This window comes from Phalacrocorax carbo, chromosome 1 (genome assembly GCF_963921805.1).
Source record: "Phalacrocorax carbo chromosome 1, bPhaCar2.1, whole genome shotgun sequence".
In the NCBI taxonomy this organism is placed as follows: domain Eukaryota; kingdom Metazoa; phylum Chordata; class Aves; order Suliformes; family Phalacrocoracidae; genus Phalacrocorax; species Phalacrocorax carbo.
In genome coordinates this window covers 48,754,836-48,781,134 of record NC_087513.1, presented here as the reverse complement: position 1 = coordinate 48,781,134, position 26,299 = coordinate 48,754,836, and the positions used below count along the sequence as shown (strand labels likewise).

The 26,299-nt window shown below is 38.1% G+C and overlaps 1 protein-coding gene across 4 annotated transcripts in view; it reads left to right on the top strand.

Annotated features, from left to right (window-relative positions):
• Window positions 1-26,299, top strand: part of POC1B (POC1 centriolar protein B) — a 59,454-nt gene that overhangs the window by 19,638 nt on the left and 13,517 nt on the right. For 3 of the 4 annotated variants that reach the window (XM_064450632.1, XM_064450639.1, XM_064450624.1), the window contains exon 10: window positions 8,542-8,628. The exons of the other annotated variant lie outside the window; for it this stretch is intronic. In XM_064450632.1, coding sequence (XP_064306702.1) covers window positions 8,542-8,628 — 87 coding nt within the window. The remainder of the gene's footprint in view (window positions 1-8,541; window positions 8,629-26,299) is intronic. 4 annotated transcript variants of the gene reach the window in all.

The following is a 26,299-nucleotide window of genomic DNA, read 5'->3' as shown; positions in this document are numbered from 1 at the left end:
TATTGTCAAACCTTCTACCAGCAACCCTTGGAAGTATTGGAAATTAGGGAACTGAAGTGAAATGTCAAATATTCTGTGTCAGTATTTGGAAAATCCTATGTTTGTCAGGTTGTCTGAAAGCTATGCTAAATAGGTAAGCAGTACTATGCCTTAAAGACAGCTGTTTTTACTAAAACCCTAGGGATGTATTTGTGACTGTCCATGCAGAAGCTAGCCAGATCTACCAAGGTGATTACCTACACTATTATCTCTTTTTCATATTCTCCAGGTGACTCTAGTGTCCAAGAGCTGTATCTGATATAAATCTAAGAACTTTTTGGTTGCTGTCATATACTAATAGAGTACTATAGAATTCACCATTACGTGGTTTTGTTCATATAAAATGCAGATACAGTGGCATTTGTTTCCTGCTCTAAAATACTGAGATTTGAGGATATTGAGCTTTTTGATGTGTGTGTCTGTATGCAATACAAATATATGCAATATAAGTAGTATAAAACTCAAAACCATTTTGAGGGAGGAGGGGAACCCTGATAGAATCCATCACTAAGTAATCTCATGTGTCAGGTTCTGTTGTCAAGTTGGGTGTGAAGCTTTCTGATGCTTAGCATTTTGGTCAGAGCAGGACAACTGCATCTATGACAAGCTTCATAAACAAACTTCTGACCCTTCATTGTAAGGTCAATGAAAGAAGTTTAGTTTACTGGTAGCAGCCTTCAGTATAGGTGGTCAGTGCTGGAACAAACTCAATCACAGCATTTGCCAGCAGATTTAAAATACTCTGGCTGCATCAACAGTTTGCTTCAAGACCCATTCAAATTGGACTCAGTTTAGCACATGCTAAACAAACACAGAGCTTACAGCTGCAGGGTTCAGCTGCTTTCTTTTCAGGTCAACTTTTCAGACCTCTGCTGCTCAGATGCCTGGCAAAGATATGAAGATTTCCTAAAGCAACTTTCCAGATCTCACACACACGCACATACACACACCCACCTCACCCATCCCTGGTCCAAAGTAATTGAGAAGCTTTGGAAAAGCATCAGTGACTTCAGGCTACAGTTAAACTAGAGGCTAGGAAGCACCTCATTACCCATATTGAAAGGGCCCATAAAAGAAATTTGGTAGCACAACATCAGGAAATTATCAGTTAGCTTTGACAGATTTCACTTAACTTATTGTCTGCATTTTTTGATGGCTGTAACATTTGTATCAGCTTATAGGCTGCTGGGTTAGCTGCTCCATAGTCATGAAAGGGCTCTGTGGTTTTGTTATTTGTTGTAGCAAAGTTTTGGACTGTTGTGGTATATTTCCGGGCCTGATTTCAGGATTTTAAGAACAAGGTTGCTGTGTTTAGTTTTCTATTAACATCACATTACCTGTAGAGTATCTTGCTCTCAGATCAAGACTGAGAAGATAGCAAAAGAACACATCATATTCTTTGAGACAGAACAGTGTCTGATAGTTTCAACAAAACTGCACTGTAATGTACTATACTTCTATATGTGTAAATTAAATAATATAATGATTAGGAATTCCTTTTGCAGCTTATTTTCAGAACTAATGTGATAATATAATAGTTAAAGTGAAGCTATCAAGTTTTGCTGCTCCATATGTCTTTTCCTTTTTTTTTTTTTACTGCCCCTCTTGTCTGTCTCAGCAAAAATTATGGGTGGATTTTTTTGTTGTTGTGGCAAGGAAGAATGGACTTCACCATCTGGATAGAGGCATAATTTATCCAGACAAAACTAGTATCAGGTTACTACAAGCAGTAATATCCTTTAGTGGCACTAACTATGCTTGAAACTTCTCAGTGTTCCATCTTCTTAAATATTTCCTCTTGTAACTGAAAAAAAAGATGCATTTCTAGCCCCACTGTGCTATGCTATACTCTGGAGAAGAAGTAAAGATTTTTGTCCCTATTCAGTTAGAACAAACATACTTTTTTAATAATATCCCAACCTCTTTTTAAGCAATAAGCAACAAAGAATTTTAGCACTAGGCAGTTCCACTGCAACACCACCCTCATCTTTCTATGGCTCATCACAATTCTAACATACCAGGGAAAGGAGGAATTGAATCACAGACATGTCACAGGGAGCTTATGGAGGTCATCTAGTCTTGTTGCCAATGTTACATCAAGCCAGCCGTGGCTGTGCCTAGTCAGGAGGCCTTGAAGTGGGAGTGTTGATCTGCTTGAGGGTAGGAAGGCTCTGCAGAGGGACCTGGACAGGCTGGATCGATGGGCCGAGGCTAATTGTGTGAGGTTTAACAAGGCCAAGTGCTGAGTCCTCTACTTTAGTCACAACAACCCCATGCAACCTACAGGCTTGGGGAAGAGTTGCTGGAGAGCTGCCCAGTGGAGAAGGACCTGGGGGTGCTTGCTGACAGCCAGCTGAACATGAGGCAGCAGTGTGCCCAGGTGGCCAAGAAAGCCAACAGCATCCTGGCTTGTATCAGGAATAGTGTGGCCAGCAGGACCAGGGAGGTGATAGTGCCCCTGTACACGGCACTGGTGACACCACACCCTGAATATTGTGTGCATTTTTAGGCCCTCGCTACAAGAAGGACATTGAGGTGCTGGAGCGTGTCCAAAGAAGGGTAACAAAGCTGGTGAAGGGTCTAGAGAACAAGTCTTATGAGGAGAGGTTGAGGGAGCTGTGGTTGTTCAGTCTGGAGAAGAGGAGGCTGAGGGGAGACCTTATCACTCTCTACAACTACCTGCAAGGAGGTTGTAGCCAGGTGGGTGTTGGTCTCTTCTCCCAGGTCATCAGTGATAGAACGAGAGGAAATGGCTTCAAGCTGTGTCAGGGGAGGTTTAGACTGGATATTAGGAAAAATTTCATTACTGAAAGAGTGGTCAGGCATTGGAACAGGCTTCCCAGAGAGGTGGTGGAGTCACCTTCCCTGGAGGTGTTTAAAAGACATGTAGATGTGGCACTTAAGGGAATGGTTTAGGAGACATGGTGGTGTTGGGTTGATGCTTGGACTTGATTCTAGAGGCCTTTTCCAACCTGAATGATTCTATGACTCTATGAGAGGGATGTAGATTCCCCAATCTCCCTGGGTGATCTATTGTGGACCTATTCCACTACAGCGCAGCAACTATAATAACACATTTTTTCCTAGTATCTCATCTGCGTCTCAGATAAAATGCAGAACTGCTTGCTTTCTGTTTATTTTCTTTTCTATGAGGAACAGGGGAAGATGACTGATCTTAACTAAGTTGAAATAACAGTATTTTGAGAGTTGGTAACATGCAAGAGTTACAGGTAGGCAGAGGAGGCAGTTCAAATATGGGGTATTTAGAAGTATAGGTGACTTTCTAAGGCTTGCTATAAGCTACTACAATGTGATCTAGACACTTGATGTGTTATAATACATTGCCCTGTGTTATGCTCAGCTGGTTAAGTTTAGTCACCTCTATAGCAGGAATGAAGATTGATTGCCTTGGGTAAAATTCAAAGTGGTAGAACACAAAGTTCAACAGATGTACAGGAGGAACTCAAGCAGAAAGTAATTCTGTCCATGCTTTTTAAATTCCTAATCTTTCATGCCTTTCCAGGTTTCTTACTGCTTTTGAATAGTTGTTGCTTCTCTATCCCTGCTTCCCTCAATGTGGCAAGGTCCCTACTATTCCAGAATTTGATTCTGGGAAAATACTACACACAAAATGGAGCTGACTTTGCTCAGAATTCATTCAGTTGGGTTCAGAGAGAGACTTGTAGTGTTTCATGTATTGCCTGTTGGAAATGATTTTTTGAAAAAAACCAGCTTGCACAAGGGCATTAAGAATTGCAGGTATTATCTGGTATTTTACCTTCAGGATAGTGACTGAAATGTGGAGCTTGAGTGTACTTCAGGTCTAAATTTAGTGGAGATAAATCTCGGTCATTGTCTCCCTTTGAAATAGGAGCCTTTGGAGATATTTGAAAATAGTATATTTAATCAGTAATGCAGTTTCAGTGCAATATACTAAAAGAAATGCATTCCACTTAACAGTTGTATTTCTGAATTTGCTGGGTTTGTACATAATTAATCTCTCATGTACTACAGATCTCTTTAAACCAGATGGAAGATAGAAATAATGATTTCCTTTGAAAACATAGCATTGGGGTTTGAACAATCTAAGATGTGTAGAGTTTGTATCTTGAGCATGAAAAGCTACTGTTGATTTAGTTTCATCTTAAAACTTTCAGTGTGATACCACCAGTTGTATTTTCTCAGATGAAGGGGGTCCAAATAGGCACTAGGTGGCAGTAGAAATAAGACTATATGGCTTGCTTGGCTTGAGGGCTCCAGTCTAGCACAAAGAGCAGTGTTTTATCAAATTGAAAGATAAATTTCTCTTGGCATGTTTGGAGAAACAATTTCAAAGATAGCTACATCACTTCCCTAGGAAACCCTTTGAGTTATTTACAGCTTCCTCTTTTAATTTTATTAATTTTTAGTTTTTTTGATACAACAGTAATGTCTCATGAAATGCATTATAAGAATAAAGTGAAGCAAATGGGGGGTGGCGTTGAGACTGGATATACTTTAAAACCAACAGAGGGCTATCCGTAGGGGCATAATCATTTACTTAAAGCATATGGCTGAGAATCGCATACTTGGTTCGGTCTGCTTCTTTTTTTCCTCCCCTAGTTCTCTGTCCTAAGCAGTCATCCTAATTCCTGCCTGTAACTTTATTTAAATAGTATATTTAGGTTTTGCTCTGTTTCAGTCTTTAGAAATATGTAATTCCTTACATGAAAGGTACTATAGAAACCTTCAAGTGTATTTTCTTGTGCTATAGATCAAAATGTGATAACTGTATCATCATATTGGAAGAAGGTAATGAGAATACTTATATATCAGTTTACCAGGTAATTAAAGGAAAGCTTTGCAAGAATGTTTCTGAAAACCTTTAATACATGAGTTCTCTCTACCTTGCTTTTTAGTGTTCCGTTTTTTCTTACTTGTTTTTTAAAGTTAAGTTTTTCCAAATATGTTTGGTGAGATTATTTAACAGCTAACTACATTACCTTGTCAGGAAACATCAAGTCATTTGAAACTTTTACACTTAGCTTCATTCCATTACCTCATGAATTTTTAGTGCAATATTAAACACAATTACAAGAAGGGTTTAGCTACAGCCTTCGTGCTTTTGTGCTTTTTTTCTTTAGACACTTTGCTATTTCTGACTTGGTGCCTTACAATTGTATATATCTATATATAGATATATCTTTTGTTATGGCCTGTGACAGTTCCTGAACCCTTAGTCGGTGTTTGCAATGCCCCTCGTTCTCCCTGTATCTCTGATAAAGCAATAAGGAGAACTATATGCAGAGGAGACTTTCATTTCAACTCCAGGATGTGATACTTCCACATAAAGAGCACATGTCTTAAGTTAATCATACCATATACTTATTTAGCAACCCTGTATCAAGAAAAGCATTTAACTCATTCTACAATATCTCTTATTTATATAACAAGGAGATATTATCTCAAACCAGATGTTTCAAGAGGTATTAGTAATAATACTGTGGTAGCTCCTCTACATTAGAGTAGTGATAGGTGATCAGCACCTGCTGTCCTTCTGTAGAGTCCTGCAGGTGCATCGTCCTCTCTTCAGTGGCCAAATGATGCATGTCAGAAAAAGACTTTAGGCTTAGCTGCCCATACTATGATTGACACTCAGATAATGTGTTAATTATATTTATTACAGGACTGATTGAAGGTCAGAAGCAAATGACCCTGCTTATGCTGGGCACTAGATAAATGTAAGCTCTTTAGGACAGTTGTCTGTTTAATCTAAATAGACAGGGTATGTATAAAGGGGAAAAAAGTAACATTTGCAGTTCACCTCTTCCTCACCTTAACTCTGATAAAGTGGTAAGCAATACTATGTCCAGAGGAGACTTTCATTAATCACGTTTCTGTAGATAAGGAACTAAAGGAAAAGTCCAGTTAAAATGGTAGAACTTTCAGATGAATGGAAAGCTATCACTTAGGCCACATTACTTGGCTTTGGTTCTCCTTTATTCCTTTCTTTTCTCCAAGTCCATTTGAGAAAATTGGAAGAAAGATAGACTTGATTTCAGCATCTACAAATTGAGGGAGAATTTTAAGTTATCAGCTCTGGTGGCCCTGTAGCAGGATGTGTTTCCTAATTGTCTCTGGGTAGCTCATTCTCAATTAATACAACTATAATCTGAATTAAAAGACAGAATACTTAAAAAAAAAGAGCCCATGGATGACAAATGGCTTGTTGAAACTGAATCCAAGAAAGAGCTAACTACTGCCAGTCAGAAAGGTGAATTAACTTAAAAACAGAATTAAGATCTCCCCTTAAGGAAGGCTTGTCATCTCTGATTTGTAAGCGCTGCAAAGTGTGAGGATCACTTTCAGCTTGAATAATCAGGTACAATCTGTATTGAAACATCTTTTTTACCTTCTAGCTTGCTAGTAAGCTTTGTTCATGTCCCCACCCCACATCTACTGAGGAAGATCTTCTATTAGTTTTAACCAAAATTTCTGTGTATAAGTTATGGAAATCCAAATGAACTGAATGAAAATGCTTCTGGCAGCACAAGATGCTATTGCCTGCCTTCCCTGGCTACTAATTCCAGTTTTAAGATCTCATTCTAGCTACTTAACAAATGGATTTTTGCTTGTTACATTGTGAACAGCTCTGGCTGAGGCAGAGTTTTGACAGTCTTCAGGTGAAATGGTAGGCTCTTCCTCCTTGAAAAGGCAAAATAAAATGATGTATCTCGTAAACTTTCAGCAACTAAAATATAAACCTGTCAGTAGGCAAGTGTGGGTTTTGGGGTTTTTCTTTAGATTTTCCACTTTCAAGTAAAATGGTTGGAATTAATGCTGCCTCTGATAAGGCCACTGTTGGATTACTGACAAAAAGTTGAAAAGAGGAAAGTTCATTTCTCTTTACTACGCCACATTTCTTGGTGACTTGAAAAGTCATCTAGTCTTTCTGTGAATGTTGTCAGTTGATAAGATAAGAATAGGGCTTCCACGCATAGATAATACAGTGGTATGGAAAATACGCACACAGATTTTTAAGGGAGTATATTCTGATCCTTAAGTGAAAAAATAAGCAGCAGCTGTCTCAAACCTTACTTTCTCTTATATTTTGTTAATCCTTCACTTCCAGAAAAGAACATTAGCAAAATATTGCTAAAGTTATAGATTGACTTCTATAACGAACAATAAGTGAGTAGTCCAACTGTGAGATTGATCAGGTATGTCATTACAACATCTGCAATTTTGACATCTTAATCAGCCTCTGACATTATCCCAGTAAAAAGCAATTTTTGCTGTGGTTTTGGGAACAGCATGCTTTGTGTTTGGCAGGTTAACTTATCAGAGTCAGTGTTACCTCCTACCTGTTTTCCACAACAGTGTTTTTCAAGTTATTTTGACAATCAGAGTTGGCATGTAAGAAGCAAGCATATCGACAGTCTGTCTTGTTTGTTTGCAATAGATGACTTGAGGAACTTGAGTGTGAGTTGGTAACTGATCAATCTGGGCTGCTAAGCATGTGCTCACTTTCAGCTTTGGTGCTAATGATGTACCCATGTTAGTAAGGCAACTTGGCCTTAGGGACCGGCTTGGCGCACACCTTCCTATGCATTGCTGAGCCAGAGTGGCTGCAACCACATTGGTCCTGGCTTGAGCGGAATAGTAGTAGGATTTATAAGCTGCAGTATGAAACTGTGAGTAAGGATGTGCCCTAAGTAAACTACAACAGGCAGGAGACCAGTGTAGCATTAAAAAAAAAAAGAGTGCTGCATAGATGTATATGGAAACCTCCACAAGTGGAGGGCTACTGCTGTCCTGGGATTGTAACAAGCTAATTGAGCATCATTGCTAGAAGGCAGCTCTCAAGTCTAGAGTTATCCAGGGCTGTAACCACTTCTGCTGGGGATGGTTCTGGTGGAAGGAGGAATAGGAAAAATGGCCTACAACAGTACCCACAAGTGACTGATGCTGGAAAGTAAAACTCAAAGGTAACTTTCAGGAGTCCTTATAGTTATTTCACATGTGTAAAAACTTTCAAAAGCATCTGCAAATGACACTTAGAGTTGGGAAGTTCCTACTGTTCAGTATTTCAGCAGCATCATTGGCCGCTCTGTCAATTGCTTGGCTTTGGCCTTGGGCAGCTTTTGAGTTAGGTGTCTTAGCAAATCCATTTCAAATTAGTATTTATAACTTCATTTTTATTGATTTGTCATACAACTGAACTTCTTAATACTTGCACCTCTTGTGGTAGAAATCCCAAGTTAGTTTTGGGTGATGGATGTTCATGAAGTATAAATTATATTTCTGTAATAAAGGTGTATCTGAATTCTCTTTCTGTATTTTGTGATTGATTTTTGTACAGTTGGAGGGTAACATCCTACCCTTATTTTTACGAATTTTAAAGCCTGTTTCCAGTCCTTAATGAATAGTGGTGCCTTAATGTAGCAAGTGGTCATTTTTATTCCAGTCTTACTTCCCTTTCTCTGCTGGTGCTGAAATAATAATATAATTCATTTTCAACAGGTCAACCCTACCTTTGATGTGACTAATACACAAACACTTGACCCACCTGTCATAGAAATTAGTTCTTCTTCGTCTTTCAGTACTCTGGTAAGCTGCTGTCTGAGGGTGGGGAGGGGGGAAGATAGGGTATAGCTTAAACTAATATATTATCAGAAACGTGCTCTTTCTATCTGTATGAATGATATATATTTTTTTCTAACAATTGTCTACTGCTCAGAGCTCAATATCCTAACTTCTCAAGCTTTCTCTCACAGTTCCCAAGGCTAACCAGGAGATGGTGTAATAGCAAAGCTTTCACGTTATATTAGCAATTTTACCCATATACTAAGCAGAAATTCTAATTATAAGCCCATGCTAATTATATCTAAATATTTCTGTTAAAAATTGTTGCTTATTCTCAAATACCTTTTTGTAACTTTGTCTTTACTTGCAATTAATGGGAAACCTAAAGAATAGTTGCCTCATTGAAAAATTCTAGAAGTGATGTTTTAATTTTTCTCCTTTTAAGGCATCTAGTAGCTCTCTAGGAAAAAAAGTAACACATTTTATGACAGAATCATAGGATTAGATCCTTCTAGTGTTAGCTTTTCATATGACATTGGTATGGCATGTGGGAGGAAAGGAAGGCAATGTTTTAACGGTAGTTTCGTAGGAGGAGAAATATGCTCTCCTGATATGAAATCTAGAAGACATACTGTTCTAGAATTAGGTTAAAATGAGAAATTCTCTTTTAGCTCTGAATCTGTTCCTGTGAAGGCATAAATTTTACCTTGAGCAATTTTAGTTACCATAACAAGATTTTGTGTGGCTGAAGGGTTAATACATATGAATAGGCAACAGGTGTGGCTTCTGCTGTTCTGTCATGAATGCTTTATGAAAAGGTATGTTGTGAAGGTATTTTATAAAATTCTTTAGGGTCATTTATTGAAGATCATGATACAGAGGTTGTTGTCTAAAATAAATCTTTTCTTCAAAACAAACCTTTTCCTCAAAAAAACAAATGATATTTTCAAATATCTTAAGGTTTAGCAGTTGTCGCTGTGTTTTCATGATGTTTCTTGTAGTCAGGAACTATGGGGTTTTTTAAGATAACTTCTGTCAAAAGTAATTTGTAGACTTACAGAAATCTCTTTAGTAGTCTTGACAGTGGACTGCGGTGGACATAATTTATTGGCTATGTGTAACTTTAAAATACTCTGTGGCCATTATTTCTTGATCTTAATACTGATCGCAGAATTCAAATGTATGATTACAGTGTAATTCTTTCTTACATACCTCTAAACCTGCCAATCATATCTTCTTCATTAATTCTTTTGATATGAGAGCAGTTTACTGGGCATACAACATCCTTTTGACTGCTGGCTGGCTTTACAGTCTTCCTGACTACAAAAATATTGCTTCAAAATTTATGCCTTTTGACTGTGTCAGTAATCGCTACATTATCTTTTCTGTTATCTTGATCCTCGGAATCACCATTGATTCTCACCTTTATGCATCTCAACACTCACAATATGCATCTTTTTTCCATCTAGCAATGCTTCTCTATCCTTGTTATTTGGACTACAGCATTAAGGACAACTGCTCTGTCCAACACACCACTATTGACACAAATCCAGAAGCCACTTGCATGTCTTCTCTGCTACTAGCATCCTTCCTTCCCCATAGTGAGTAACACTTTCCCCAGCTTTGCCAACCTATCTGGTCCTCCCTACTTTCTAATGTTAACTCATCTCTTAGAGTCATTATCGTGTCCAGTGTCTGTCTGCTGCATTACCAGCTTCTGTTGTTTGTGGAATTATCACCTGTTTCTTAATCAGGCCATCCATCCAGTCTTTTTGTGCCTTTTTTCCAAAGGGTTCTGGATCTCAGTGACTTGGACCTTTTCATCTGAACCTGGCTCAATTTCCCTAATGTATAGAGGTCCTGTCTGTAGAGGCTTTGTGTGTTCTAAGGGGGAAAGGTAGATGCTGGATTTCTTCCCTGCCAGATTTCTTCCTGATACTGTCTGTCCTCTCTTGAATGATACTGTGTTTATGCATTTTTGTTTTCTTTTTAATCCTTCTTAACTTGAGGTTACCAACCTCTAATCTCCTCCCCCCACCCCTGTTCCTTATTCCAGCCCCCCCTGAGCTGCCCTTTTTCTACTGGTTATCGAAGACAATATCATTGTATATTTTTTCTTCTTTTTTTCCTGCAAACTTGTCAAGACCCATCTTAAGGCTGTTTATGGATTTTTGGTCCTACTTTGACTGGAAGAACGGTGTTCAAATGACTGAAAATCTTTGTTCAGGTTGCCAGGTTAATTTGCAAATGTCCTGTATTTACCTACTTACTCTTTCTGAAGTGTTTTGGTCTAGCCTAAGTAGATTTTCTGCCCTTTTGATATGTGTAGAGAGAAAAATGCACTCTGCACTTACATGTCTTTAGGAGTTCTTGTTCAATGTCTTTTTATCATGCATGTAACACAGCAAGGCCCTAAGGGTTACTTACAAAACACCTTGGCAAGTCCCTGGACCACTGAAAGTAACTAATCAACATATTTACTTTTTCTACTGCCAAAGAGAGATACAGCCTTTCTCTGATCACTGTCTTAAGTATTTAAAGACCAGCTTCTCTGGGACAAGTTACAACATCGAAGCTTTTGTAGGACCTATGAGCTCCCTAAAACCTTGTAATGTTTTGTTGAATGGCTATCAAAATTCCTAATGGTAAGCGGACAAACTCCCAGAGATCTCAGGCTACTCCAGGAAACAGGAGAAAGTGTTCTTCCTATTGATGAGAGTCTCTTCTGCTATTGGAACTGTGTCCTGTCCTACTCGTCGTAGGAAATACACTATTACTGCCCCTAAGATGACTTGTGGCAGAGCAAAAAGGTATTACTTTTCTTCCCTTCTGTAAAGATTTGTTAATAAAAATGCTAGAGCAATATAGGTTGAGAAGGATGTCCAGAGTCATTTCAACTAACCTCCCCCTTAAAGCGAGGCCAACTTGGATCAGGTTCCTAAAGGCCTTGTCCAGTTCATTTGTTAATATGTGTAAGGATGGAGATTCCGCAATCTCTCTGGGCAGTTTGCTCTAGTGTTTAACTGGTGAAAATATTTTTTTTCATAATACGTAGCTAGAATTTCCTATGTACCAACATGTCTGTTGCCTCTAATTCTACCACAGTGGTCCTCTAAGTGTCTGGCTCTCTTCTTTCTATCCACCCATTAGATATTTGAGATGGCAGCAAGATCTCCCTGTATCCTTCCCTCTTAAGGCTGAACAAACCTGGTTCTCTGCCTTTTCTTGTATATCATGTGTTCCAGCCCCCTCACCATCTTGCTCGCCCTCCACTGGACTTGCTCCAGGATGTCAATGTCTGTCTTGTATTGAGAAGCCCAAAACAGGACACACGACTCCAGATAATTAAGGTGCAGAAAAGTATCTCTGTCATCTATTCTTGGCAACAGTCTGCCTGGAGAAGATTTGAAAAACAAATATTTAAAAACCTAACACTCTTGATTCTTTATTGTGAATTTGAAATATGTTTGATATTTTCTTAGCAATTCATTTACATTTTGAGCTTTATCTGTATGAGGAAATACTGGTATTATCTTTTCCTCCCACTCCTCCTCTTCTTTTCAAGGAATTTTTATTTGTTCCTTCATCAAAGCCAACAATCCATGACAATTTCCACTCTTAAAGTGCCTACTTATGTGGGTTTTAAAAATTTACTTGTATTATCTTGCTTCAAAGATTAAGCCAAGATATGAAGGTATGAATGGTCTCATAGGGATTTTGCTAGAAAACACGTAAATCATCAAACTCTCTGAACTCTAAACAGCTTATCTTTTCAGCTTGTGTTCTAACCTAAAGCTGTAAGGCTGGTTCTTTTTGAACACAGTGAAAAACCTGTTTACATCTAAGATTCACACTGATACATACAACTTCATTTGTAAACTTAGTGAAGGGAATGTGGTCATTGTGTCAGTGGAAAAACTTCCATGTAATCTTCAGTATGGAGCTGCTTTTTTTTCAACTATAACTACAAAAACATTAAGAATTCCTGTCGCTGTATTATTGTCAGGAAAATAGCTTTGAATTTGATGGTTCATTTATTTGGTTCTCCTGTGTGTTACTGAAACCAGTATAAAATAGGCTACATATGCTTAACTAACTGGTATTTGCATGATGCCCTTTTCCAATGGTAAGAGCCTTCATATGTTGCAGTTAATAAAAATGTGGTGTGTTCTATAGCCTTTTACACTCTGAAAACGTTCACTGAATTGGGGTCAAGGTTTGGGAGCTGGGGGTGGTGTTTCTTTCTCCTTTCCATCTCACTGAAAACTCTGAAAGCATTGCTGCCTCCCTCCCACCCCTTCTTCTTCGTGTGTCAAGGAGCTTAATACTGCCTTGGTTTTCTGAACTATTGAAAAGGAAAAATCAGAAGTCATGTTTCCCTTTGGGACTATTTCTTCCTGTTTAATCCTCTGATTTTACTTTTAGTTTTGAGGGAGGTTGGGTTTTTTCAAGTCTGTAAGGCAATACATCGGTAACCTCCATTCCCTGATAAGCTGTTCAGAACAAGGGAAAGTTGATGATGTCTCAGTAGTTTTTACTGACAGCAGCAGGAAATCACTGCAGAGGCTCTCTAATGTTCCATCCCCTGACCTTGCTCATGTAAACAGGATTTGGAGGAAGCAAAGCAGTGTACTGTAATCTGGAAGTCAGAATGTCTGTGCTGGCTGGGAGATGTTTGCTGTTCTTTCTCTTCCAGTGCTAGTTAACACTGAAAGCAAGGCATGTTTATTGTTCATTTATGGTACTATTTCTACAAAGTTAAGACTGGATTAATTATTGGAAGGCGAAAGATAAGGATTGTTCCTCTTTGGAGCAAAAGGAACATCTATGTTTTAAAATAGAAAGTGACCAAATAAATTCTGCCCCCCCCCCCCCCCCCCCCCCCCCAACTTGTAAAATATGTGAAAGCAAATAAAAGCATGTGCAACTTTTACTCCTCAAGGTAAGACATTGGTAGTTTATCTGTACAGCATTTGTAGTAGGTGTCCTGATGCAAAAAAAAGCATCTGTACTCTCAATTTCTTCTATACACATTGTTTGCCCAGTATGTATTTTGGGGTTTAGGTATTTTTGACACAATTTTTTCTGCCTTTGAGTACAACAACAACAAAAAATCCCCAACCTAAAAAACACCCCATCTATTTTGCAAAGACAGCAATTATGGATGCAAAATTTGCATGTATTCTTCCATCTCTGTGTACATGAAGGCTTATGCAACTATTCGTCTTCACAGACACTTATTCTTAAAAGATCTTGGAGTAATGTCTCTTCCTCGCATGGCTTAACATAACTCCAGAATCCTGTAGAAGAGGATGACAAAAGAAATTTTATCTTAAAAAAGCTAAGAACACTGCATGTTTTCCTTACCATACAACTTCAAATTTCTTCTGGTTTACATCCTTTCCTGGCTCCAGCCTTACATGGAAATAAACACCAACTGTCTTCAGTGAGGTTAAGGGGAGGGGAAAAGGAAGAAAGGAAAGAACAGGAATTTTATACATAGATCATCTCCTCTGGGGCCCAAGTTCAATTCAGAAGAGAACAGCCAGTATAGCAAAACTCATGGCACTTCACTGTGCACAGTGGTTGCCCTTACTGTTTGTTATAGTTCATCTGTAAGCACAACAGCTATCTGTAGTTCATGGATATTGAGTTTTATTGGGACCTCAGACATTTAACCTTTCACTTAAACTCTGATCATTGCATGATATTCATACATTTTTCTCTACCAAAGGAAAGTTCTGTCACTGTCCATTTGAAAGGAAGACTGGAATCATTATCCTCTAAGAGAGAGAATGAAGTCCTGCTTGTGTTCCTTGTCCAAAACTCAATTGCCAATTAGACTGAGCTCTCTGCTGAGAAGTGATCCCACCAGTAGAAGGGCCTTGATAAAAATCAGTAGTTCCCAGTCTCTCCCATCACCTTACCTTCCTTGCTCCCAGGCAGAGAAATAAGAAAAGTCACTTCCTGAATACCTATGGATTTTTTAATATACTGCCGTTCTGTTGATTACCAGTAAATGCATAGTTGAATGAACTGCCAACTCCATGATCTGAACTCCAAATCACAAACACAGAATGAAATTTGGGACTAGTTTGAAGAGAATCCTGTTTCTCCAAAGTCTTGACATAAAACTGCCTGCACCTTTTCCATAGATGAACATACCAAAAACTCTTCAATATGCTCTGAATCTCTGATGCCTGGTCTTATGAAAACATAGAATAAATGCTGTAAATAGAGGAACTTGGAAGTGTTTAGTGCAGCAGAATAAAAATAAGAATTTGTAAACTCTGCTCTTATGCCTTTGCAAATTAATCCTTTTCTCTGTCCAGTCTTGCTCTTAGACAAGCAATTTTTAGTGTCATGTTGGCCTACAGCACATTCCAGACCTACCTTCCTACCCTTTGCGCGCTATGCAGGTACAGCATATGGGGCTGGGGGAGGAGGATAGGCTGCCTGCTCCCCACAGCTCTGCAGCCTAACATGTTCGGCTGCTCTCAGGGAAATAAAGTCTCCCATCCCTCCCAAAGGCTACACCTAATCCATCTGGAACAACCATGAGACAGTAGAAACAGCTTCTTCTGTTGCCCAGCTAGGGGCCTTCCAAAGAAGGTATGGTATATATGAACAAAACGGCTCATCTTCTGTCACAAGTGGCAAAAGGATGAAGCATTTGGCATATTGAACTGCGAGTTTCTAAACCTGCATTGTGAGCCTCTGTAGAGGCACAGGAATGTTTAAAAAGATTTGTGTACTTAATCTTAAAAGCAATATGCTTTGATACCACTAGCATCAAATAATGCTTAAAGATCAGATACATGAAGGTGAACTCAACATTTGTAATAAAAGAAGAATATGATCCAAATGGCCCTTGCATTTTGCAGTGATGCTATTCTAACACAGCATGCAACCGCTGGTTTACAAGGAGAGAACAGGAAATGTGTTGTGCCGCTACATAATTAGGTAATAACACATGTCTTGATGTTCCTTAATAGGCTTCATTATATTCTCTGAGTGAACTGGAGCTTGAGAGAAAGTCAGGTTTTCACTGGAGACAGAATTCTGAATTTGGGCACTAGAGAGTGCAAGAATATAATATTTCCTATACTATTTTTAGCCTGCTTTCCTGAGGAAGCCTTATGAGATCATACTGTTTATTTGTCTCTCTGTCCTATCTTCCTAATAACTTTTGAATCAAATAGTTGGTGGTTTGTTTTTGGTTTTTTTTTTTTTTTAACCAGGTTTAGAAATAAGCGGTTAGTAGAATAAGGAAACGTTAGTGTTGCCACTGAACAAAAAGCCAGTGGGATGTGACACTGAATTCACTGATACAAGATTAGTCACAGACTAACTACCTGTCCTATAAGAGTGTCACAGGACATACGGAGGGAGCTTGAGTTACCGTAGGGCAGGAAGCTCAGGAGAGGGACCTAACAGGGAAAAAATCTGCACACACACACCCCCCCCACCCCACCCCCCCCCAAAAGATTAAGCTTTAATATTTAGTTTCCTCGCAGTTATGTTGCCTTTGCCCATAGTGACATTGTTAACAGATGCTATTTCTGGACTGCTGGTACTGTTTTTTTAAGATAACTGGCTTGCTGTAGATGACTTTTAGAACTGGCAATATTTTACTCTATGTAGGGTCTTACCCATGGCAACAGTGCAATGCTTCAGGAACGCTTTTCAGGTTGACCCACGTCTGTATATTGTTCCTCTAGCAAATCAGCACATTTCTGGGAACTAGAGGGATGGAAGTTCCAGGTATTATTTCTGTTTCAACTTCCTGAGATACTGTATGTGTATGCTCTGACCTTGTCTGCCCAGGCAGTGTTTTTCCCTGCTTCAGCTGGGAATCTAAGCTGTATTCACAGTTCTCACAGCTGATTCTGTGGCATGCAGAAAATGCCCGACAGCTATCAGCCCACACATCCAATAACAACTGGTTCCTTCCTCTTCCTGGGGAAGAGTAACATCCTCTGAGAAGAAGCGTCCCCTGAGGAATGCAGGAACAGCAGCAAGCCTTTCACACAGGAAATTACTACTATAGCACTTGTAGAAAAGTGTTTCTGTCACTTGGATTGTCAGTCTGTAATGAGCTTCCTGCTGACCTAGATGATGATTTACTACTGATCTAAATGCCATTTGTGAGTCATTTAGCTTAATGGAAGTTAATGAAGTTAGCATTCAGTAGCTCTGTTACTCTGTAAACACCTGTTTCAGTTGTTTTCATGCAGTAGTACAAGTTAAGTTTTGAACTTCTTGGTATTCATGGGACTCTGATAATTCTGAGATGGCACATTTTGTGGGAGTGAGAAACAAGGGAATGTTTAGATTAGTTCATAGTGACTCTCCTAGAGAAGGCTGGAAGGTCTTATTGTGTTTTATCTTAAGTTGGATAATAAAGCTGAGCTACAAACCAAGTGTGTCAGAAAACAAGATGCTAAAGCTAAAATGCTGCCCTTGAATTATCCTTTGTTCTTAAATACTACTGGAGTCTAAGTTTAGCACAGCACGCTTGCACCTATGTGGTAGAACCTTGAATATAAAATGAAATATATATTATAACCGGTAAGTTATTTGAAACAGTTAATGTAAGTTTGTTACAAAAGCAAGCACTTTAAATCTTTAGTTATTGTTCCTAAATGACAGTGCTTGAACAAGTGCTAGCAAATTCTATTTATTACTTAGTGATATCTAAACCCAGAGGGTGCTTTCTGCCTAAAAGCTTGTGTGTTTTCTAAATATATCAATTGTTTTAATACAACACATCTCTCCTTGTGAACCTTGCTGCATTACTATCTACTTTGCCGTAAGAGATGTAGTTACTTGTTTCATGTGAGATAACGGAAACACTGAGTCAGATCCAAAAATTACATAGGTTGCTTAAAATGGGATTGAGAGAGTGAGACTTTTCAAATAAAATTCATCACCAAGGGCAAAAATGTTCCTTCACCAGATAGATGTTTGATATAGGAAAAACTCTGAAAGCATTTTGGCATGTATCTTCATCCAAAATAGTTTTGGGGTCAGAAATTAGGTAGGATAACATTAAAGGATGATTTCACAGTCACTTTAACTTAACAACCATTTTTGTCTGGTTAATTCCATCCAAGTCAATTCCCTGATTTGCTCAGCTATCCGAACACTAATACCAGCACAAAGGAAATAATGAGAAAAAATTATCTGGAGATTAAGTAGGAGATCAGTGCTGGCCATAACCTAACTGAAGTTGACTAATGTCTGTGGAACCATGTATCCAACGTGATTGTGCTCTAACATATGCAGGTTACACGCATGACATATCTGAACATCATTTTTCTTAAGATGCAAAGGAGGGGATAGTAATGTCTGTCTTTTGTTCAGGCAGTAGGTGTGTTGATTTAAGTTATTTTTTTCAACCTAAGAGAATTCAGCTTGCTTTCTTCTGTCTGCATGGCTATAACCTAAACAGCAGGTACCTGAGACAGAGGCTTGAATTTGAAGCACTGTAAAGTAAAAGCTGAAAGTGTATGGCATCAGAGGAAGGCAGGCGAGCAGCAGTCTATGGTTAGTGATTAGGATATCCTTCTGGAAGGAAAACACTGGCTTCCATTGCCCATATGCATTTTGCAGTAAATAGTATTGGGGGGGGAAAGTAAGAGCTGTGTGACTGACACCATAAGGGGAGATATATTTCATCACTGTTCTGAAAAGCTGTACTTTTTTTTTTTTTAAATCCCCTCACAATATGGTACTCTGGCTGTACCAGGCTGGGTTGGTGGGAGGGAGGGATAGATAGAGGTTGTCCTCTGATGTGTTCTAACTGCGTGGAGATTGCCCTTCCTGAATGCAGAGCTGTCAGTTCCACACTGCACATCAGACACCTGAAGCATAGGCATTGCAGTGCAACTCTCAGCTGACTATTGGCAGTACTTTTATTATAGAGGAGAACCCCTTTCTTGACATAGAGATTTAAGAGAATGCATTACTTTATCCTTAACCTTTTCTTAGATAAACCAGTATCAAATGTTCTTCACTGAAAAGATTATTTTTCCAAGCCATGATTCATTCTTAGAGGTGTTTCCTCATTTCTTACACATCTCTTAGGACGGGAATTCTGTGTCCATACTTTAAATTTTTGCCAGTGTAATGTAATGGTATAATACTACCTCTTGCTCAATACTTTCAGCCTGTTATAACTACATGTAAGAAGTTACTGTAATTCTTCACTCAAGAACTTTAAGATCAAAGTTTTATCATTTTACTTAGTTATATATTATGTCATTGTAATTCTTTTCAACACCTCTGCTTTCTATGGTGTCTTCATCTTGGAGATCTTATATGTGTACATAAGGTTGCATTTGGACAGCTGAATGAATTCAGATTGCTGAGTAACCCTGACTATTTTAGCGGCTTGCAGTATGACTTTTTGTGTCCACTGGTACATTTTGCATGGGACTGAAACAAGAACGTATTTCAGTGGAATCACTAAAACCAGCATAATTCTGTAGTAATCTTCTGATTTAACTGTTTTTGAAGAAACATTAGCTAGGTAATTGACTTCATACTGCATTACAACCTAAAATGTGTCAATTAAAATTATAGCATGCATATTATGGATTAAAAAAAAAAGTACTTTTATCAGGAACAGTTTGGCTAAACACTAGAGAGTTCTTCAGTTTGATGGACCATTTCTTTTCTTTCTCAAACTGTATTGATTTCCTTGACATTATGCCCAAAATCTTTGCTATATATGTCCTAAATCAACTTTTCAGTGTTTTTCCCTGACTTGGTTCTCAAGCTGACTGTGACCTGTGACCACACAGTTATCCTGTTTATCCTTTCTAACTACTGATGGAATGTCAGCTTCCCCGGTCCCCTGGTATTTCTCCCTTATTCCAGGATATATTAAAAATCAACATCATTACCTTACTTGTTAAGTTATTTCAAAACCATTGAGTTCAAGCTATGTAACCCAGGATTTAAAAATATTTACATACAGTGTAAATTGTTTAACAGTCTTTTTTGCTACGGTTGGAATAGAAAGTATTTTGCCAGAAATACAATTACAGCATGTATTATCCAAAATGGAAGGTAAAAATACTTCATTAACCACTGTAAAAAAAATCTCTGCGTCACTCTCTAACACCTCTAGCTAATAAGTATGCCATTGCTAGCAATTCTTTTGTTCCTAATATTTGTAAAGTACAAATAATCTTTGAGTGTCAAATTATGTAGCCTAGCTTCCTACAAATCTGTGTTTCATAGCTGACTGTAAGGTTTTATTTGAAGCTTTTACCTTGCTTTGAGGTAATTAGAAGTTCTGTTCCTCTAATATGCATTCTCTAGTCTCCAATAATGTATAAACTTATGCCAGAGCTTTTCTCCCAGTGGGAGTACTTACTGATTTCTTTCCTTTACCTGGTAATCTGTTCTCAGGAAACTTGTATGAAATCAGCTCCCTCTAGGATATCTGTTCCTCCATCAGACTCTTAAATCTGCAACAAGTTCAAAACTTAAGTGAGGTGTGGGGACAAGCAGATGGAAGCGATAGTCTCAGCATTGTTTCCTTAGGAAAGTGGGCTAAAATGTCCTTTTTATTGCTCCTAATTCTAATGGCTATAGAGTTTTTGCTGAGGTCCTCAATTTTCCTGATCAGCTGTGTTTCATCACTTCTAATTTATGGTCATTTGAATTATTCTGCCTTTTACAGTTGTAAAAAGTAACAGTATATTTTATCTGTGAAGACTCTAAATCCCCAACAGGAACTTGGCATTTAGGACCGGAATGCCAGCTGTTGATCTGGGATTATAATGCCAACTGCTTTCGGTTTTATTGTCATTTTAGCATCAAGTATGGAGCGTGGCACACAGTAGGGATATGCCTTCTTCCATATCCCACTGAGTGTGGCATCTCCACATCTTGACTAGACCACTACCTGTCATAACTGATACCGTACAATTGATTACACATTGTTTAGCTCTTTTATGCAGTTGCAGGCATGCAGTCAACCTTAATCAAATGAAATTAATAAAGGGGATATAACAGTATGATATTCTATTTTACATGCCTTTTAGTATAGTTGTGTTTATACTTCTTATCTATACCCTAGTGGATACTATGTAATGCAGTTTTTCATTAATGCTAACTTAGTGAAGTATTTCAATATCATTTATATCTTTATATATCTTTCTTTCCATTCAGTTATATCCCTAATCCAACTCTAACCCATACAACCAAACTATTTAGAGAAATGTGCTTTACTTTCAAAGAAAGTGCCACTCAGCCGTGAGCACAAGGGAGCACAAGTGCATTCCAGAATCTGAGCTGCTGCTGTTAGCAGGAATATTTTACATGTAAGTGTTACACACTATGAGATGATTGATCTCTAGAAAAGATTTGTGTTAGTGTTGCCCATTATTAGTATTAGAAATTAGTTTCCTTAAGATGCAGGGACATAGATGACAGGGAGTGCCAGTGACACTGTGTTTTCATTAGAGTATGGGAAATGATACATCCTTTTATACCTTGCATGAGCACAGTTCCATAAATTCTTGCTATCACTGGGCTGCTGCTGGTGATAGTAAAATACCGAAGTAATCTTCCTTTCAGAAGTTTTAAAAGATCATAGTATTAGTACTATAATACTATATAGTATTATAGTATAAGGGAGTTTTTTCTAAAAACAGAAAAGTTGTAGAGAGACTGCAACTTCGTTATCATTACAAAGCAAGAGGGCTTTAAGTTGAATCTGTAGTGATTCTTAACAAAATTTCTGTTCTGTTGTTCAGTAAAGCATCAGACCTCAATGCTAAAGAAATGGCAAGCAGGAACAGAATAAAAGTGTGAGGTTTCTCTTTGTCCTGGTTTAACCAGAGGCCCATATTTCCAGAGCAGATGTGTGGTAGTTTACTGAGATATAGTGACACGAGCAATTTCTGCCTCTGTGCTTCAGCTCCAAGTTGTAGTTGTGGCTTTCAGTCCTACCTGTGGAATATACATATGCTCCTGTTTTGGCTGCCAGTGTGATTAGTCCCATTAAATGGATGTTCCTTTACAACAAAAAGAAACAGTTGACAATGTAGATTGATTTATTTTATTTTATTTTTGTCAGGACTTTGATACAGCATTCATACAACAATATACTGAATTGTACAGACAATTGATATTGAACACTGTATTAGACTGTGATGGTTCTGATCTGGGTGTCACTAATACAAATATAATTCCAAGACACTTTTTGTACATAGAGCAATAGGAAGGCTAAACAATGACTTAGTGTATATATAGTTGTGTTGTCATATTTTTTCCATTTTCAACACATAGAAAATACTAATGGTAATCAACGTTTTAAGTCTGGCTGTTCAAAATAAGCAAAAAACCCCAAACGTACCACAAGTGCTAGTAGTGTAGCAGCAAACGTAATTAAATATGGAATGCGTGTAGAAGAATTGCATGGGTGTTCAACAAATTAATTTACACTTGGGTGGTTGTATGAATGAAATAATACACTGTGACCAGTGGAATTCAATATTTATCTTCAAATGGTAAATCCTTTATTTAGATTTTTCCATTTACTTTCCAAATATATATAAATGCAGTTTTAAAGCTTTGCATGTTATAGGGGACAGAGTTATAGGTTATTTCTATTCTGAGGTAGTAAGAGTTTGTAAGGTGTTTTATATAAGTGTGTGTATGCATGTGTATATATATATGTTTAGATATATATATGGAATATATATTTATGCTTTTACTTGGCTAGAACATGATCTGTATAAACTAACTTTTGTCCAATTTATGCATTTTAAAATTAAAATGAATAGTCATAAAAGAAATTCACCGTGGGAGATGATGTCAGTTGAGCAATATCTTATTTTGCAATCAGAGTGGTATAAATACAAACTCCTCCTTGTACCTGAGGACTGGACTCAGTGATCAAGACCTCTTCTAGTAGTATGTTCCTGTGAAATTTAAGAATAACAAATGTTCTTGGAATTGTAAGTCACTGAGTCGGCCACCATTCCTACCATCCCTCCTGCCCCGACCACCCAAATTCAGCCAGAGTGGTGTTGCCATTTATCCCATGCTGAGTTAGTCACATCCAATGGTTTGTTAATTTTTGTCACTTAATGTAGGAAGAAATTGGCTAAAATACAAATACGAAGTGTCAAACAGGGAGAAGATAAATCTTTAGAGCCTGATAGCTAATGAATTGTTTGAGCAATGAAACCCACTCTTTTGGTTTATCACAGATTTCTTTTTTTCTTTTTAAATTGAGTTCTGATTTTAATGAACTGGCAGAACTGCAGAACATATTCTTAAATCAGCAAGGTGTTTATTTTGGTTTCCTTAAAGTTCCAACTGTCACAGCCCAACAGTGGGAGAAAATTATGAAGCATTTCAAAATAAAGCTATTATTGGCAACCTTAATGCTTTGACTGTAATTTTTATCATTGTTGAATTCCTTTTTTTAATACAGCCAAGCAGAACCTATCTACCTACCAATCTTATGTGCCAACACATTTAGCATTTTAATTGGTGCTGAACAATGTGTGTATTTTGACAGAAGTTTGTAATAGAACACTAATTAAAAGAAATGATTTTTCAAGAGTATAACAGGCACGTCAGACCACTCCAAAGTTAACATTTCTTGGATGTTTGTATGCAATTCTCAAATTTCTCAGTTTCTGCAGTTCCCTGATTTGATTCCTATCACAGTAAATTGTAAAACTCAACTGGCTTAAGTACAAAGTTATGTTAGTGCTGCTAAAGCAGTTTTTGAAAATCCCACCTCTGAACTAACCTCAGCAGCACTGAGTATTGTTTTCACCTGGACAAACTGGACAGCTTGTCCAAACCTCAGTGTATTACTAATGCTGAGCACTGAAATAGCTTGGTGTAGACTTTTGCTTCTTTCTCTAGGTATTAAATGGAACCTAACAAAAGCACATAAATTTGACTTTTCAAGGAAAACTTTGAAGCTTCATAATTCTTATGGGAGTTTTCTGTGGCACTATTGTTAAAGTAGTTGATGTCCTTGTCAAACCTTTCTTCATCATCCGTTATATGTGTAACATTTTATTAACAAAAGCCTTGGTCAAATGCTGTTCCTTTATTGCACAGTAAAATACCTTTTTTTTTTTTCCTCTGGCTGTAGTCAGGGGATTTCAGTTCCAACTTGAAATATTTGGCCTTCCCCCATCCAATAGTAGCATCTGGGTCTTTGGCAAAGTCTTCAAGCAATTGTGCTGGCCCTGTCAGATTTAACTTTGGACTCTGCTATGTTGGATGGCTACATTAGTTTCTAATGCTTTTTACTTCTTGATATTTTCTTGTAAACAATTTGAACTGGAGGAGGTAGTTTGCTCCATAGAAGCAGGAGTTAAAACCCAGTGGTACTGTGGATAGTCACCCAGTCAAGTGCTATACCCTGCTGTTGTAACCCCTGCCCGACGGGAAGTCAAAGCTGCCAGATCTCAGCTAACCAGAGAAGATTTCTCACTGAGATCTTGTGTGGATACCCTGCACCTCTCCTAGCATCCCCTAACAGGAGGCAAGCTATGTTTGTCCATACAACAAAGTTTTATTGACACAAGTTATGTTGGTATAAAGTACCAAAAAAACCCACCCAATTATACCATAGCACTGACACTTAACTTGACAAAAAACAGTGGTACAGGTGCAGCTGTGCAAACAGAAAGAAGCTTCTGTTGGCTTTGCCTATAACTTTGAAAGAAGGTTGTGTGTAGATATGTATATGTGTATATGCTTATGTGTGGGCTGGCAAAATGTCTTACGTGCTCCTTTTACAGTAGGGGGCTCTGCTAACGTAGTGTGTGCTGGTGCGCGAAGGGAGGCCTTGCAGCATAGGCAGCTCTACGCTGGTTCTCCTGTGCAGCACCCTCCCACCCTTGTGAAGCAGACCCCTGGTCTGCTGAGGCTGGAGCATAGGGACTGCAGCTCTTCTCAGCTTTCTGCAGGGTTTAGGAGGCGATTACTCATGTCCTTCAATCCTTCTCCATGTCCTGGCAGAGTCTGTCTCTTCAGGAGTTTGTCTTTAGTAATTTTTTGTTCATTCTTCTTGAGAGGTGGGTTTTAAGACAGAAGTGTGTTCCTTTAGCTTTTCTCATTTACATACAGTGTAACTTGATCAAGATTAGTTTTGCCCCAATAGGTTAAATATAAGAGTCATTTGTCTAAGAGAAATCAATTACATACTGGAAAGTATATGATTTAGTTTGAAAAATTAAACTTAAGAAAAATGGCTTTGGTTTGGTTTTCCTAGGAGTAAACATACCTTCAAGAATGAGAGATTCCTTCAGGTTTGTTGAACAATCTCTTTTCATTGTAAATTCATTTTGAACAATACCAGTGAGTATACTAGGTGACTTTGCCAGCCATTTGAATGAGATAGATGAAGTGCTAACCTGTATATATATTTTAAGACTCTGCACAATAAATCATACTGTTGCCAGCTATTGTTTCTTTGTAAGGTTTAGTTAGACTTATTTAGCTGGCTATTGGTCTAAAGCAGAGACTTTCAGTTTCTTAAGTAGGGGGAAGAGGACAGAAGGAAGTCACGAGCCGGGAATCCAGAAGAATGGCTGTCATTTCTCTGAGTGGATGTGGTCCTGGTGAGGGTGCTGTGCCCTCGCTCACACTCAGGTTACACGGGTAGCCCTGCCTCCTTCTCTCCGTGTATTTGATACTCTCTGTGAACCTCCACAATCTGCTTCTTGGAGTATATGGAGTTTGCCTACGTGCTAGGAAAGTCCTAGGTATTTTATTTGTTAATTTGTTAATTTATTTTATTTGTTAATTTGTTAGCATTTGTAGTATCAAATATAGCAGAATATTCTATTTATAGTATTAAAAAGGAGGCCTTGTCCATATAGGGTTTTTTATTTGCTGTCACTATTTAATTTCTAGTATCTAGTTCACTATGTTTCCAGTTTCTGTTACAATTATTCCTCCTGCCCTAGTACGGGTAAGAAGTTCAAGCAGAGCGCGTAACATAATTTTTATTAGGACTCTATGTGGGTAAAAAGAAGTCATCACTTGAAACTTTAGCATTGATTTTATCTACAAGATGTTCCCTTGGATGTGCACACATGCAGTCCAAAGTAATTGGCCTAAATTAAAATTGCCTACTTTAGTTTGTAATTGTGAATAGTGGAAATGTTTCTATGGTTTCATGTCATCTGCCCTCAGCTTTACAAAGCTTCTTTCTGAATCTGAAGATACACTGAAGATCATTTATTACCTTCCTTTACCTTTATTCCATAGGGCACATATTGTTATTTTTAGTGCCTGTGGTGCAAGTATTTTTATAATTTATAACAGTGTCTGAATACGGTCCTCCTGAACTGTTATATTTAGAATTGACTTCCTGGCAGGGAAATTCTTACCTTTGGAAATTGAACCTCTAATGATTTCTGTCTAGTTTGTGTGGGATGTTCATGTCATTTTTTGTCTTTGTTAACTTTTCAGCAATATTGCTTGTTTTGTGGGGGGAGAGCCTTAGTTTTCTCTAAATTCTTAAAATGTATTGGTTTGATTAGAACATGTTTGAGGGGGCTGTGGGTTTTTTTCTTCCTTTAGAAGCTGTATAGTTACTGTACTTAGGTACTGTATTTCATTTTAAGGGTTAGGTTTATCTAAATCCAGTGGAAACAGAGGATAGCTATTCAGTTTTTGTAGGTCCCTTTACTGA